We start from the raw sequence: 18358 nt of genomic DNA on the forward strand, positions 1-18358 counted from the left end.
ACGTTTTTACGTATGTACTGAAACAGCAGAGTTATAAAATCACAGACGTTCCGCGCAAACGACAGTTTGCTTTTAACATGAACTTGTTATAATACAAAACGTTAAACGCCGCTCCTTGTCACTTGTAATTATTTATAAATATAAGCAACACATTTTGTGATAATTTATAGATACGATATGAAATGTATTACCAAGTATTAAGTTGTCCGAAAAGTGTCTTTCTTTCTTTTTCTTTTTTTACAACAGTGCACCTTTATACAAACGTGAAACCAAGTCAGTGAAATGTCGCGGTGTTTATCTCAACAGAACAAAATGGATCGTACGTAATTCGACAAAATAATATAAAACTAAAAACGTTGTGCGTCTACTATTTCCTCATAAAACGAAAGAAACTTTTTGGACAACCTAATATCTTACGGTTTCCATTGCTTTTAATTTTACTCGTTTTTAATAATTACTGTAAATTCTTAGTCTTTTGGCAATTTAAAAAAAATACACCGATTAAATGTTCACGTTATTTCATAATCAACGTAGAATGCTTATATAGGTATAACGTAAAATAAATTTAACATTCTAAATTGAAGCATTCTACATTGATTATGGAATAACGTGAACGATGTATTATATATATATATATATATATATATATATATATATATATATATATATATATATATCATTAGATAAGATTTGAAGTTTTCTTGATAATCCAAAAAGTTCATTTATACATTTAACATTGTTACTCTTGTTTTATTCAAATATGGACAATTGAGTAATCGCTTAATCTAGAAGTGTACAGTAATTATAGAATTTATAAACGCAGTTGCTTTTACATAATCATAGCTTTAATTTATAGGAATTTGGATAGCATTTATGACGGATTTCAATTATATTCTTCGAGAGAGATTTAACGAGTTTCTTCTTAAGAAAATAAATATATTCCCTTACGGAAGATTGAACAGCATTTTTGTCGAATTCTCATCATGCGGCTTGAAAGCATTCAATGTCTGTGAATCGTTCAATCCATGTACCTTCTCCGCAAAAGTGAATGAACTTTTAAAGGGTTATAGATCGAAAGGGTTACGTATTTCTCTCGAGGGAGCTTCTCAGATTGTATTTTTAATTTAGACCCTACTTATTCAAATTACTCGCATAGTTGTCATTCATAGGGAAACTTTTCGTTTAAACCTAACAATTTTATGCGTTAAGATTTTTTCAAAATACCAAAAGCTTTTTTGTTTATTGAAACGAAAGTGAGATTGAGACACGAAAATTCGAGAAGCAACGAGATCTTAATGAATCCGTTATGCTAATTTTCGATGACTAATAAACTTCTTTCTATAAATTACTCCATGAGAAAAAAATTCCAGTAGTGTGATATCTAATGACATTGAAGATAAAAGAATTCCTGTCCGTTCTATCTATCGTTCACGTTAACACTCGATTACATATTATATCGAAAGCAAACAAATCAATCAAATAATTCGTTTCGTACTTTTATTGTAGTATTTTAACGAAACATTTATCATTATATCTATATTTATACAAAATTGTTGTCAAATCAATTTTTTCTTTTGAATAATATAAGTAAAATATAAATATGTTTGATAGATAAATGGCAGGTTGAAGGTATCTTTGAAATTCGATAATCTTCGAACTGAACCATTGTATACGAATATTTGCTCGAATGTCTTCGAATAGTGATTTTCGGTTGGATGACTACATTGCACCATTTCGCTGGTTTGCACTGGCTCGCGTTTCGGTTTTCCACCGAAATACAATCGACTAGTTCAGTTTGTCTACGATCCCAATCGGCCATAGTGCTTTTTCAATGGTAGTTTCCAAATAAAAATGAGAATCCTATTCCTGAAATTGTCCTCTTGCAGGAGAATCGAAATTTCTATTTTTTTAAGCGATCTTTCTTTTGATCTTTTCATTTGCTCCTTCTCTATGGTTTTTCATTTCTTTAAAACTTAAATTCGCTAAGAAATCTCAATATCCATAAACTATAAATAGTTTATCTCACGAGTCAAAAAATCTATCAAGTTTTTGCACTTCATTCAGATTCATAAGTAAAGTGATTTTTAACGTTGAATAAACGCGAACACGCAAAATTAACCATGAGTGAATATTACATTGTTGTTATTGAATATCGAACCTACTCGTAAATTGATAACAGACGAATAGTTTAATATACACGCAGTGTGTCCGTTTGAAATATATGCACGTGATTTTTGTATCAGAAATACGAAAAAATATTTCAGTCGGATGTCGTCTGACTTCATGGGGGAAACTTAACAAGATATTTCGATCTTTTCTTACATTCTTATTTAAAGAAATTGCAATCCTAACATAACTTTTTTAAGTGGAACCATACATTCTTTCACACACAACTTAATGCATTTTTTAATTCTCTACAAAAATGTATTAATCTCTTTGGGTCGAGAAATGATTAGCTAAAAAGATATTTTAACTTCAATCTTGCAAAACTTATCGTATGAAAGACAAGGAAAAATACAAACACTTGTTCTTCAATAAAGAATCAGAAAAAGTTATCGAGTTGCGTATAAAAATTGTATGGTTTTATTTTAAAAAGTTCTTTCTTCAAATAAGAATATAAAAAAATATTGAAATGTAGCATCGTGGACGAAAGACCTAAGAGATATCGGGCGAACTATAAACAATGTCGCGAGAAAGCCGAAGTGTCGACAGGCTCGACAATGTATCGTCAGTCCTTCAATCGAATAGTTTCGCGAGGAAGGTCTGCATAACCCTGGCCACGAGCGGTTGCGGAACACGTATGTGGCGAGGCTAAGACAGAAGACAAAGGGATGCTAAGAGACAAAGACGAATTAACAATCGATGTCAGTTGAAAAGCCAGAGCGTTAGTTGAGAAGCCAGAGAGTGTGAATCGAGAAGTCAGGGAGATAGTGTTGCTAGTGTCACGTAAAATAAAAAAGAAATCCAAGATGAAAATGAAGAAAGAGAGAATTTATTTGCTAACACCTTGTTTATACTAATAGTTAGACAGTTTACTTCCGAACTCCAGCCGTGACTTTCCAAGACTGAAGCTCTTACAACTCGACTTTCGATCGGATCCGATTCTTTTTCCTTTGTCACCCCTCAATATCCCTACTATCCACGCGTTTGTTAGGCGTCCGCGACCGTTGCCACGCACGCCTTCTTCTCGAACATTCGGCGGAAGCACCGTTGGGATATTGATGGCTCATTAGGCAGTTCGCTTCGGTCATATACATTGCCGCCACATCTTTATCTCTGTCATCGGTCTATCAGTTTTGAAGTGTACCAGTCGTGACACTAGCGTTGTCGAGAAAGTGTGGTCCGCGTGAGAGAGGGCGTTGGATCCGTAGTGACGAGAGTTGCAAATTAACTATCTAGTTGTGTTAATTATAATACGTTATTATGATTAGTACACGTTAAACAACCATTGTTTCCTGTTTAACCAACATCTGTTTAATCCATTTATTGTAAATAAACTAATTGTAGTAAAGATTCTACAGAAATATCTTATTAAGTTTACCCCACGAAATCAAACGACTTCAAGTATTTCTGATACTATGTTCTCCTAGATTAATAATCACTTGTATATGTACTCGTAGAATAATAATCACGCGCGTACATTTAAAACGAATGTACTGTATATCTGATACAGGTAAAACTTAGCGATTTTACAAGGGTTTGGGTATCTGTAACTGAATTGCGAGTTGATACTTGCTAAACGATAGTTGATCTTTGATCTGAATATCACTCGCACCCTTCCATACGCCAACGATGTGTCTTCTTCTGATACGGGTACAGCGTTATCTGAACTTACGCGGGTATTCACCTTTTCGGAAAGGTCGCGGTATTCCTCCAGGTCATAGACTTTGGCAGCTTGCGCTATTACATGTGTTTTCCAATAACCGTTCGGAAATTCCGAGTTTATAATACGTCTCGGGCTATTGAGTGCGAATAAATGAGAATTGAAAACTTTAAAATTTTAAAATATCAACATTTCAACTTAAAAATGATGTTCTTTACGTTCGTGCTATAATTTCTACTGACGAAGACTCCGCGTAATTTTTTTAATGTGTTCCGAAAGGAACATTTTTGTTCAAAAACGATCTAACTAAAGGGAGAGTATGAATTGACCGATCGCAATATCGTGCGTTGTTTAAAAAGTTGCGAATCTATTATACTGCGTGTTTATTTATCCAATTAAGATACGAGCTAACTCGCGTGTAGACCGATGGATATACGACATTCGCGCAATTCTTTGACCAAGAGACGATTCCATGAAGTTTTCCATTCACTGTTAAAGGACCACCGGAATCACCCTAAAAGAACACGTTCAATTTTTGTTTTCACTATAAATAGAGTAATTAGACTGCGAATGTTCATGGGCATTTGTATTTATTTAGTTAGAGAAGTAGAACTTAAGGAGAAATTTACTTATGTAAAATGCGACACTTTCGACCAATTTTACGTATCTTTGTATATTATGTGCATTCTATGGGTTTTTGCAATTTTAAACTCACTGTAAATGTATGAACACCCGCAGTCTAAATGTATAAGAATATGTAATTAGAAGATTAGTTATTAAATTGATAGTTGAAATATTTACATCGCAATGTCCTTTCACAGTGGTATTATCGTACGCACAGAGCTGTGTGTTGTGGATAACGTTCTTATACATTCGGTTGCAGTAATTTTGGTCAGCTACTTTGATATCCACCCAGTGCAAAAGCTTTGTCATTTTTCCTTCATACTATAAATTATAGTTAAAAATGATAAATATCGTAGTTAGCGTTAATAAAATTCATTGTCATATCGATCGAAATTACCGTGAGTGTACCAAATCCAGAAACTATAGCTGGAGCGTTAGTTTTGACGATTTCTCCGGGGGAGGGCATGGGCACGAAAGATACTAAACTAGACTTCACGAAAGGTTTTTTCACCTGTACGAAATTCTTTCTAATTAATTTAATCGTAACTCGAATGTCTGCATTTATTTCGAGTTTAAAGAATTTGCACATATGTGTGTGTCGTAATAAAATTACATGCCTTGATTAGAGCAATGTCGTTCGCATAGGCATCTGTGGCATTGTAATTTTCATGAACATAAGCGGTCTCGATCTGATGTTTCGAAGTTGGCATTCGTAGATCAACTACACCGGCAACAACTACCACCAATTCCACCGGTAGCCTGTAGTGAAATCGTATTTTAATCGAGGATTCTCTATTATTTACCTGTATGAAGATTTCGTGGTTTACTAGGCGATTAAGTAATAACAAATAGTTGATTTATTTATGATAATTCGTCGATGTCGATCGAGTTGAAAAGAGAAATAAATTTGTTGTTTCTTTCTTACGCTGTGACGCAATGAGCAGCAGTTATAACGTAGCGTTCGTTGAGAATAGATCCGCCGCAGAAATGAAACATAATTTTTGCTACTTGCAGCGACACCTGATTACAATTGAAATCATTTTACAGATTTTCTTCTGTCTTGAATAATTTCATGAAATATATCTTATAGGAAAAATAGAAATATTTGGAGTATACCTGGTAAGGAATTTCACCTGGTTTCGCTACCTTTCCGTTTATGATTCTTGGCGTGGGTCCAGCTGTGGTAATAGCAGTAATAATTAGCATAAAATTATATCATCCTATTGGAAAATAAAATATTATAAAATTCCATGGTTATAAATATAACTTCGTGAACTTACAAAAAGATTATAATTATTGAAAAGAATAATAGAGAATTCTGTACAATTCTAAAAAAAGGATAGTGAAATTATTTATAAAACATTAAAGTATAGTAGTAAGTATTAATCATGGAAGATATTTGTACGACTATATTTACCATTTGTCAAAGCGATCAAAGGTAAAAGCAAAAGTATACTGAATTTCGCCATCTTGTCCTCTGAGCAATGTTACTCCAATGTGCCTTTCATTTATATATATGTATATTGATTTTAAAGATTAGATAAATTTACAATAATCATTAGATATATCAGCACATCATCATCATATCAGGTATGTCATTATTCGTAAGAATGATTCTTTCAAGAGAAGTTAGATAATGTTAGATAAGCAATATAGATAACACATAAACGTAGTATAATAATGACAATAATATGATATAAATATAGACTATAATATTATATAATACATATGATAATAACAATATATATATAATAACATATAATATAATGTATGTATATATTGTATTGACAAATAACAACACCTGTTGGTTTTACAATTTTCGAGTCGCGTAATCTTCATCACAGAGCATAATGGCAACCGAGAAAATATCTGTGACGTAAGACAGATTTCCGTGTATAAAATCTTTTCTTGCTTTGTTTTCGAGAGACGTGTTAAATGGCACGTATGTAGAAAAGAAAAGGCAGGAAGAGGCCGTAAAACAGGACTACTATATAGCAATCGTTTTACTCTTTCATTGAAACGAAAAAGAAACGCTTATCAACGATTTTTGAGTTTTCATCGCTGAATTGCTTAGCAGACACGTGTCTCTAAGTACAGTATATACACGCAAATCGTGTCTTCTGAAAAAGTATCTCGACGCTTCTCATCTAGTTTCGCCGGGAATTTTATGCTACATTGATGACGTTTGAAGAGATTGGTGCAGAGGATATGGGAATTTAAATTCTAATTTAGAACTTATTTCTACTTTCTACTTATTTAAATCTTTCTTTCGCGTTATGTAGTTTGCATAGATATTACTTTTCTGAAACGTTAAAATTGTTTAGTGTTTTATCAGGAACCATTTTTCCAGAAGTTCATATAGACGAGAAAGTATCTAATACTGAAGCTACTGACCTAATTTTTCTCTAAAGGCTTGGAAGTAGAACAACATTTTTTAAAATAAAAATTACTGGATTTATGTAATCATTTTATTCTACAAAAGAGCCGTCGCAATATTATCCTTCTTTCATACCGAATAAATTTTGTTTGGGAATTTCAATTTCCATAGTTGCAAACATACTCAAAGTGAAAATTGCTAACAGGATTGAAATGAAATGACGAGAATAAATATTATATTTCCATCTGCATAGAAGTGACATTAATTTTCCCAGCTGCGATATTAAGTTTGTTGAAAATGCGTACATATTTTTAGTAGCAATAACAAATTTTTAACTTGTCAAATTGACAGGTTATTCTAGCGTTAACGTATTAACGTGTAAGGTTTTAAGATACAAGTTACCGTATTCTTAGATTCTCGATGAAATGACTTGCAGCGTTCACGAGGTATTGAAACACATCTGGCAAAGTTTTACTGAAATCTAACTCAGACGTGCAGCCTTGACAAAGAGTATTAACGTGTTCTCAGATCCTTCGTGAAACTAGCTACGATATTCGCGAAGCGTCGAAACACTTTTACGGAAGAGTACGGATTACGAAAGTTTAACTCGAACCCAACTCAGACATGATGCACCGAGTGCGTTAGAATGCTGAAACAATTTTAACAAAGCCAACTATGTAATTCGCAATTTGTTAAAATTGTTTTTTCGGTAGAGTAGAAATTAGGTCTGAGAGCTTCGAACGTATTTACAGTCAGAAAGTTTATCAATGTTCTTTGCCAATTCGTACGAAGAGAATTGAGGAAAGGATCGAACGAAACATAAAATCTATATTAACATAGAGAAGTAACGTTTTTATTAAAATAATATTTTACTTCTATATTAATTTTACATAAAAATTATTAAAGAAGAATTGAAAATAATTTATATCCAATATGATAAAACATCGTTGCATATATGTTAATTGCTTTTATTACTTCTAGTTTAGTGAATATGCAGATCTCGTGCATTGTAATATATAAATCCAATCGTACAGTCGTAATCATCTTTCAGACGCACCAAATTGCTAGAGCGTGAACTCAGGAATGATACGTCGAGCATTATTGGATTTTCAGCTGTGAGGAAATTAACAGTAATCCTGCAGCACCATTGAAATAATAATTTAAATGCGTATGATAAAATTCATTAAATTTAATACAGTTACGAAGTAACGTTTGACAACAAATTCGCCGTCTTTTATCGAAACTGGTAATGAAATGTCGTCCAATATCTATCAATCGTAATATTTTCTTTAAATTCATACATGAGGTTATTAGCAATATGAAGGTATCGAAGTAAACTTCTTAAACGTTTCTTTACGAGGTAGAAGTTTTTACGTCGGAGCACGTTTCTCTGCCTTTTTCCTTCATTTTTCCTCGAGGCTTGCAGTCGTTAAAAAATGAAGGGAGGAAATAAATTATTGGCGCAAGTGCGACACCCTCGGCTTCGTTTAATCGATTACGTGCTCCGTCGGAAAATTATTATATCACCGATTACGCCATTTGATTGTGCGAAAGGGGGAAAAATGACGTGAGAACATAGACATCGACGCGTGTGTAATAAGGCAATTGAAGATCACAGGAGAAAAATATCGCTTGTTAGGCTTCGCGTTTAATGTTTCGAATGTGCTGAATGAGCTTATAATGGATCATTTTGAATGCGTCATATCAAAACGAAGAACAAATTTTTTAAATTTGGCATCTCATTAGTGTCTATTTTCGTATAGTTTTATACAATTTAATCTTATCAATTTTCTACCTTTGTTTGTGCAATAATTATTTACAGCTTAATCGATGTAGCATTGTATACGTATCATTTTAAAGCTAAGAATTTTCCTATAAGTTCTTTTTCATATTACAATTCCCTTGACGTTTAAATCAGAAAATCAAAAGAATGTATTTACATATCTATCATATTTTTCTTTTTTCATCCTCCTATGAAAAACAAAAAATGTGACTTATCGTCTCTGTTTCCTCTGTGATCAAAATTTTCGTTTGCACAATTCGGTTTTCATAGAGCGAATATGAAAGAAAAGAATTTAAAGGAAGGAATTAGGTAACAGTAAATTGACATTGATTTAAATACCGCGGGTTACGCCAAGAGGTACAGAGAACTCGTCGTGGAACATTTATCGTGGTAGCTTCGAAACGTCGATTTCTAGCGAAATTGCGATAAAGAGTGAATAAAGCAGGTGAAATAGAATCGTGAAACGCTGTAAAATTGCGTGTGCCATTCGCTCGATCGAAATCGAACGGGCAATGTCGAGGTCTGCGGAGTTCGATGACGATTGAACGATTTCAAACGCTTAGGGCGATTCGGCGTTACGCACATAACCGTCGAGAAGGGTTGGCATCAATCTTCCTTGAAAACCCAGTTTTCGTTTATTTCAGACTTTACGAAGAAATTTGTAATATACAGAGAAATTTAATTAAAAGACAGTAAGAAGAAAATAGCGAAGATCAAAGTAAAATTTATCTTTGCTATATTGGTAGTTTATCTTTCGTATTAGCTGCAATTGTAGAAATAGTAGATTCTCCAAATTTATTTTGTAGTCTGGATAACGAAATCCATCGAATAATTGCGAATCTTTTATATTTGAGAGGCACATTCTTTCTGCCGCTTTAAAACAATGCACGTTCTTAGCTTTTAATCTATCTGCGGAAAATTCTACTGTTTCTGACGTATAATTTCATTCGTATTTTGTTTATATTCATTTTTAACTTTTCTAAATACCTGTCGTAAACAGACGAAGAAGCAAAAATATCGTGAAGTATGTGTTTATTCTCATTTTTTGCATTTGGGAAGAACGACTTATGAAAATGTATCTGTACTTGAAAGATTGAGAATAATTTTCTTAACAATTTACGGTTAATTATGTTAAACAATACAGCTGAAATTGGCTAACAAGTTTATTCAAGTAGCATGCGAATTTCTTTTACGTATACTTCTGAATACAACATTACTGAATTAATTCGTTATCAGTGTTCAAATAAAAAATATCACGAATGGAAACATTTCTTTTCCATCCAATCAAACGTTTAGCCCGTGCAAAATACGAGAAACGGATATGTCGACACGGTACCGATCAGTCGTGTTCTGAAAAACGCGGAAAACGTTTTAATTGTAAAGGAAAACATTTTACATTGGCGCGAATGAAACGTGAAGTGACACACAGGCGCGTGAGGGACATCGGCTTTCGCAATGGAACGATTCCATTTGTCTACCTCTGGAACATGAATTCGTGGAGTTGCTCTGTTCCTTCATCACGCGCTAGTGACAGCTTGATATCTCACGTGAACTGAATGCTTATGTATACTGTCGCACGAGTTATTGATTTCGCATTTTTCGCTGTTTGATGCCTCGCTTTTGAAAGATTGATAGATAAAACGCATCACGGCTTGCCTTGTTTCCAATCGACGAAGAAGACCGAAACTGATACAGACGTATAGTATCGAGTTAAAGCTTTAGATTACTCGCTGAAAGAAAATGTTGTTTTATTGATTGGTGTGCATGTTGAATTTGATAAAACGATATTACTTGATTACAATTTTTGTCCTATAGCTAATTCGCAATCATATTAAGGAAGAAAATTATGATATTATAAATAGTTATAATTGTTGTAACAGAACGACAACATTTTGAAAATTTGTTTTCAATTCCCTCTTCTCTCCTTTTTTTTCGTAATTTTACGATGCACTGTGCCATGAAATAAAATATTTCTTTTGTCATAAAATCTCCTATTATATGCATTTTAAAAGTTTCCCAATTTAAAAAAGTACAAACGGGAATAGGAATGGTGAAGTAACAAAAAAGCCAAAGAATTTGTAGATCATTCGTTTGAGTTAGCAAGAATGGACAGTTCTCCAGCTCTTACGTAGAGCGTAACCGGAAGTGCATCACGAAGTTAAGGAACTTTACATCAATTATCCCCATCCCTATAACATAAGTTAGCGTCAGTTCGTGAAGTCATTAAACCTATACATTCCGCGCGGCTAAATCTCCCTTATCGCGTCCTTCTATTGCTCGACTAAATGAGATATTTCAATGTGGTCGAGCGTCAGACAAGTGAATTCCAGCTGCTTTTTCGCTTCTCTCCTCTCCTTAACTATTAGCCATAATGATGCGTATTTAAAAACTCGAATATTATAGGATTCAAAAGTTGTCGGTGAAATTTTTTCTTTCCAGTTTCAAAAGAATTTCTCATTTAATTAGTTAACAAAACCTACTTATTTTTAAGGCCCGTACTTTTGAATATATTTTTTCACGATGTCTTTTTATTGAGTAAATATATTAATTAATTTACGAGTTAATATCATGTTAATGTATGTATGTATGTAATTTTAATTAATAATATTAGTTAATATATATAACGAATAGTATTTTCGATACAGGTGATAGTGTGTTCGTCTAAAAGGATTAATGTACGCGTTGAAAAATATTTCTATTCTCTTCGAACTTGATCTTTTTATGCGAATAATCTATAAAGTAATAATTGTTGTTACGTATTGTGGACATGTTACGAAAGGAAGTTTAAATATTTTGATATTGCTATATGATGTTATATGATACTATGAAAATATCTTCACATCTTTTCCGTACAAGTATAAGTCCTTTTTAGTATTTATTTTAATATACTTTAAATATATATATATATAATCGAATTATACGTACGAAGAAAATTTCAAGTTTTAAATACCTTCAGATATAACTTTGTTTGAGAAAGATTCTGAGTTCTTTAAATTGCATCTTCTGTTAATATCGTTTTTTTAAGAGAAATCTAAAAGCAGGAGGAAATAGTGAAGGAGATATACGTTTCGTGATTTATATTTTATCACGAAGAAGGGTCTGTTTAAACTTGACGTAGAAATAATTGAAGGTAGAGATGAATATTGGAAAAATGGTAATCGTGGTCTGTCCGATGTCCCGACGTATTACATACTTTTTCTCTCATTCTAATTCCACGCAGAGTAGTTTTCGTCTCTCCAGTTTTAATCTTTCGTCTCACGTTCTCCTCGAAATTCCGATCGGAAGATTGAATCAGCTAACATGCCACTCCGTTTTTCCAACCTCCGTTCTTAATTCCCTGGACTTTCTCCTTTTGTCTGTCGCTGAACGGATAATACACGTCGCGTCATTATTTCATTCACGAAAGTGGAATTTATATTTCGCGAAATTACAGCTCTACTTTTGGTTATAAATTGTCACTTCTCCCCTTTCGCGAGAGAACGAGCCGTTCGAAATGTACAAAAATTTCTCGAAATTCGCGGACTGCGTGTTTTCGCTCGCAAATATCCGACGTGACATTTTGATTATATGGAAAACATGCATATTCGTGAGATTAATAGCTGTAACGACGAACGAAAACGTGTCCATGTATTTATAATCATTATCGTGTTTTTTTAAGTCATCAAGTTTTCGGCTTTTAAATCTAACATAACTACTGTATAAAAATCTTAAATTATTTGAACTGAAAGGTTGGATCAATAGATTATGCAACGAAAGCAAAGAAACTTTTATTCGAATAAAGTAGTCTCAATAGAAATAGTGGAAATAAGGAAAATTAAAGCGAGTAACGAAAGAATGAAACATTTTTCTTTCGAAAAATGGTCTAAGAATTTTGCACAGATTTGCGTACTTCGGAAATGAATCATTCTTCATTCATCAGCGCAACTAATAATATATAATTATTGCATTCAAGTATAATATATATGTATAATCGTGCAATTAGCTACTCTACAATTTATCTTTCAATTTATGAAAATACATAATTTATAAAATAAGGGTACGAAAGAGTACACTATGTATTCTTATTAAAAAGGAAATTAATCTCAATTTAGATATTACAAGAATGTTAGCTCACATAAAATGGTCTAATCAAAGATTCACGAAATTTGTAACAATGAAATCAGAAAAATGCATTGGAAGACGCACCGGGGGGACGGTACTCGCGTGGAAATCGTCTTAGGGTCACTAAACGTGACCATGATAGCTTGTTCCGGAGAAGCTGTCTCCCATTATCGCGAATTCCTAACAGACAACGTGGGGGAAATGTTTACTCGTGTTGGTAGAAGGCCGATCGATCGGAGCACGGCAAGGACCCGCTTTGAGAACCGCTGGCACAGGATTCACCTGCGATCGACGACCCCGTGTCCTGACCCTATCAATGATTCCACGTAGCCCGCAATATTACCGTGAAATCGTGGCCTTTACACAGCGACGTACCTCGAGCTTTGAACTCTGGGGAAACCCGCAACAATTATCGCTAAATTTACGAAAACATCCGTCCTTCTCTCCGAAAGCAATTTTACAAGAACTCGAAATTCCTATCGATAGGAATTTCACAATATTCTATGCACTTAGTTTGGAACTTTGAAGTTTCTACGTTTATTTCCATTAATCAGATTATCTGGATCAAGATCGATTGATATCACAATAGCAACGCGAACGTATTTATTTTACTGGGGTTGGAATATTCTTTTAAGTCTGAGATTTTCAGATTCTTCCAACTCTTTCTTCGCATGAAAGGCAAGGGTGGCTAGATGACGTAACATTGTTCCCCGGTTTCATTCTCACTGATAGTGGCTCCTTCAACCAAGATTTGTTTCTAACTTAGTGCGACTAAAGATATTTTCATCGTTATCTCTGTATTATTTATTTAAAGCTATACGAAATGCTTGTATCCTATTCTTTCTTGTAATTTGATTATTTCAGATAGGATATCAATTAATGTGACTTCTCGTTAAAATGCAAACTCTTGATTACTTTAATAAAATAACGGAACATTCAGAATGAGCCACTTAAAAAATAATATTTCTCGCGCTTCTATTAACGGATAGAAAAAGACGTATAATTTTGATTTCTTCTAAAAGATAAATATTAATAATTTGATGAATTTTTCTCATGCTTCATTACGAATGTGTCAATGGGTAAAATAGCCAAGTAATTTGAATAATCAGAACAAATTTCTACGTCGGAGAATACGACATTTCCTATCTGCGTCTATTTGCAGATGCGTGTACTCATTCAATTGCAGGCTCGCGTTGCTGGAGTTTCTTAAACGGTGCTGTTATTGTTGCGTTTGAAAGGGGCAACTCTTTCCTTCGGCTGTGTAGCGACATATTCATTAATATTCCAGTTGTAGGATAAGCCAGACAGAGTCAACTCTCGACGGTTGCCCGAGAAGAATGAGCGCTCTTGACAAAAGTGTACAAGCGAATTACGAGACAGAGAAAAGGGGGAACGAGGGGGAGGATGAGAGACACTCTTTCCTGCTCTGGCTGGCTGCACGAAGATTCTTTTGTGTGTTTCGCGTTATGTGTGTACTTTGTAGTTTCTGCGAGAGGTGCTAATAGGTTGTGACAGATAATTAAGCGACAGTGAGCTCAGAAGTTCTGATTGTTCTTGAGTGTCTGCTGGAATCCTGGCGCGATATTAACCATGATAAAGATGATATTACGCGATATAATGGGCAACGGAGAATATTAGATGCGTTTGTCTTCGGCGAATATTAAACGCGAATAAAATAGTACAAAATAGTAGAAAGTAATGTTAAAATTAAATGATGATGTTGCCAGGTGAAATTTTTACGACTTAACCAGCAACGCTATTCAATGGACGATGGAATGACAGAGATTTTTTGATACGGATCGTAAGGTCAAAACTCGTAAAAAATATGTTTAAAAAATCTCTACTGACAATTCCTGCGAAAAACGATCAGCGAACTCCAGATGAAAATTGTCCTGACTATTAAAATATTTTCAAGTGAATAACTCTCCTTGGCCATGATTTAATCAAATACTTTAATACTCGTTTTACTAGATTTTTATTAAACTACGTTTTATAAAATCCGCAGTTCACATATGTGACACGTCGTGCGTGCACGCATATGCGTGCGCTAAATACAAAAATTCATTGAATATTTTGTTGAACGACGAATACGTGAGTTGGTCGTGAAATAGAATATAAATTCAACGCATCTGTTTAATTTAATTTAATGGGAAAGTAAGTAGGTCCAGATATTTGCTAATTAGTAGAATTTGCATATTAAAGTTCGTTTTACTTTATATATAGTAATTTCCACAAATTACCAAATTCGTTGCATATATACTCGATACATTTATCGAAGTAAATGAAAAAGACAGGTCGTTTAATTCTTCGCTTCTTTTTATCTAATCCTATATTATTCTGTCCTAATCATCTCATTTCTATAAATCATAAATATATCATTGTTGATTATGAAATCAAAAAAGATAGGCAGCTGCTCAACTGTTAGTCGGCTATTTTAAATAACAAATTTTGAAAGAAAGCGAACCCATCTGATTCTCGGAAATTTTCCTCTTCCTCCTGTTGTTTGTCATCCTGCCGATAGTAGAAAGCGCCGAAATAAAATCTCGCGGTCTGAAGTAGGTACTTTCGAAGAGGAGTTCTTTGTTGTCTCCCATATCGCCGGTGGTGGCTATGTTTTCAGTAAACCGTGCAACGAGATTGCTCTCGGAGGCATCTGCGGTAGTTTCTCCTCGGAACACCGCGGTCGAGTGTTTCAAATTGCGGATCTCAAGTCTTCGTTGGTCTTTTAACACTTTGACTCACGCCACTTTGTTAGCCAGTGTAACCGAATAGTAGCGGACGAAACGGCCGGTCAAAGACAATTTAACCACCGCTATACGCTATGTACGAATGTATTCGTGCGTGTGCACGAGCTTAATGGCACGTAGTGGTCGTGCACTGTTTTCATTATCGCAAAGAGGATTTTTCAAATTTACATCCCGGATATATGGTAACGAACGAGTAGGCTCGCGAATTTAACGTATTTCACGGACGTTTGTTCCGTTGTACAGTGGACATGACAATTCTCGAAAATTTCATGAAAAGCTTCGGTTATCGTGGCATCGTTGCATAGCCATAGTACTTTGTTGGTGACTTTCTCCCGTTGGACGCATGACAGCCGTGTAATTAAAGGAATTCGAAGCGAACCACACGCTGTGCTTTGCCTTGCGAAAATTATTAGTGTGCCGCTGCGCGTTTTCTTTCAGTCGTTGCTCGTTTTATTTCGTATTTCTGGGTTTTATTCGTTATTGGGTAGTTCTGTTGTTGAAAGAATTGGACTAGCAGGTAATTAGTAGTGAATAGTTGTTCGCCTTAGAGTAATTTTAGATGTGATCATTAAATTTTCGTCTAAATTATTGTTCGTTTTATGAGAAATTTGATTATATTAAAACGAAGCGCTCTCTTTATCTCATAATTGACGCAGTTGAAAATGTAATTAAATTTACGCGGGATAATCGATAAAACGTCTCGAGCTTTATACGAAGCTTTTTGTAAAACGAATGCAGGTTATAATAATTTTATGTTTATCGTTACCAGTTTCATGGAAGCACAAGAGAATAAGCAAGGCTATGTGCTGTTTGAAAAATTACTTAAATTTATTTGATTTAAGTTGCATTTCTGCTGTTTATACGTATATTCTAATAAAGTTGGATATTTCTGCGACAACCGCGAACTACATCTTGCTTTTGAAATTTCACGTTCTAGCAGTTTCATTTCTAGGTTAATTTTGTATTTATAAGACTTCTTTATAGCTTCATGAGAATTTTTTAGCGAATTATTAATAGTTCACATCATAGTGTAAACGTGAAACGAAACCGTAAATGGCTTTCCACTATGTATTAAATATTATATTACTCATTCATATTACAACAATCAAATAATAATAAATAAAAATTCTAACGAATAATAAGCAACAAAAAGGCAACAGAATAGACAATATATAGGTTCTATAATAAAAATACATATATCGTATATATACCGACGTAATTCTTTTTTGCAAAAGATTAGTTTTAATTATTTAGATACATACACACACTCAAATGTTATATATACCATATAATGCATATAAATTTTTAATTAAACGCGTATTCGTATATTTTAAATATATATTAGTATATACAGGTCCAATAACATGTACAAGCGAGCACGAGGCGATTCCTTATGAAAAAAAGGAACAAAACATGCAATAAAATTCCTTTATTTAAGGCTTAGTATACTCGATCAATTTTCAAATTCGATTTTTTCCAAAACTAAATCTTAAATGAAAAAATTGTATTCCATATGTTGTTCTTATTTGTCCGCTCTCTGTATAAGGATATAAAAATACTATAATACGCTATATCGAAATTGTACTATGATATAATATAAGACCATATTCATGCGATGTTATACTTGCATCCTTTTAGCCAACTGAAGCTGATATGTTTAGTAGCGAGAGTTCGGATTCTGATCAAAGGGGAAGTGGAAATGTTCGCCAAAGTTCGCGAGGAAATCGTTTTCAATTTTTGATAGTTTCGCAGTTCCTAAATCAGCGAACCAACGTTCGTTCTTTTCGAGTTTCCTGGTTTTTCAATGAAAAACGAGAAAATTCGTTTCGTCTACGAAAAAGGTAACTAGATCTTGACAGGCATTCTGCATGATTGAATCTTGTACGAGCGTACTCGGTAGAAGAAGCAGAGAGACACTATATCCGCCAGTGATATTTAAGGGTTGCACACCCTTTAATACGCCAACAATTTTCTCGCTCCTTGGTACATTATATCAAAAGACGAGATGCTTGACATGATCGTTCGGAGCATATACTGGCATATATTTTAACAAATAGTTATTTATAGAAATAGTATAGTAGTACAGTATAGTAGTATATTTTAATAAATATTTTAAATATTTTTTGAGCAAAACTTTCAAATAGGATTATTAGTCTTTAATATTAAAATGTAGATAGATTTTGTTTGTTAAATTTTTAATGAAAAGACTATGGTTAATTCTAAATTATGAACATTACGTTATTTCGTGAACAGCATTGTGTATATTGACTAAGGACCAATATAAATTTTTCTGACCAATATGTTTTATAATTACATAGAAATTTAAATTTATAAAAATATTACATCAAGGAGTTTATTTATCCTAAACTCAATAACTGAAATTATATATTCCTCTCACGTACAAATATTTTTTATCTTCTATGTATTAAAATTTTTACAATACGCCATTTAGAAAACAATTCAATGAGGCCACATTCTACAAATTCCCAACACGCAGATTCAACTGCGCATATGGAAGACGTGAAAAAACGCGAGCGAATTCGTCCGTGTAACGCGTCCGTAAAGCTTTAACATTGACTTGAGCCGCGCGAATCTTGTTCAAATTGCCCGCCCTTTCATGGCTCCGCCAAGTCAGAGTGCGATACAATACGGAACTAATTGCACCGGCAACACGATTTCCATTCGCCGCGAGTTCCATCCCCGCAGTTCGTGTAAACGTCAGGCCTTTTTTCTGTTTAGATTGCAAATATTTCTCTTCATTTTCAATGTCTAGACGAAACACTCAACGTGAAACGTTATTATCGAGACTATTATTATTCGAACGAAAATCGTGTATACATCGCGAACTTGTAAAGTTTTGTTATTGACATGACCAACTTTGTTACAAGCAGCTGAAATTCACT

At 33.8% G+C, this 18358-nt stretch overlaps 2 protein-coding genes across 2 annotated transcripts in view; one reads left to right on the forward strand and one right to left on the reverse strand.

Moving 5' to 3' along the window:
* The window catches only part of LOC126878062 (uncharacterized), a 246413-nt gene that overhangs the window by 40515 nt on the left and 187540 nt on the right, over positions 1–18358 (forward strand). The window lies entirely within an intron of this gene.
* LOC126878069 (chymotrypsin-2-like) lies at positions 1484–5949 on the reverse strand. The gene is made up of 7 exons (XM_050640496.1): positions 5865–5949; positions 5564–5625; positions 5373–5467; positions 5065–5206; positions 4845–4958; positions 4625–4768; positions 1484–4337 (listed from the first exon to the last, which is right to left on the reverse strand). The coding sequence occupies exons 1-7, from the start codon at positions 5914–5916 to the stop codon at positions 4194–4196; spliced, it is 753 nt and encodes a 250-aa protein (XP_050496453.1). The 5' UTR covers positions 5917–5949; the 3' UTR covers positions 1484–4193.

Source organism: Bombus huntii, chromosome 2 (genome assembly GCF_024542735.1).
Source record: "Bombus huntii isolate Logan2020A chromosome 2, iyBomHunt1.1, whole genome shotgun sequence".
NCBI lineage: Eukaryota > Metazoa > Arthropoda > Insecta > Hymenoptera > Apidae > Bombus > Bombus huntii.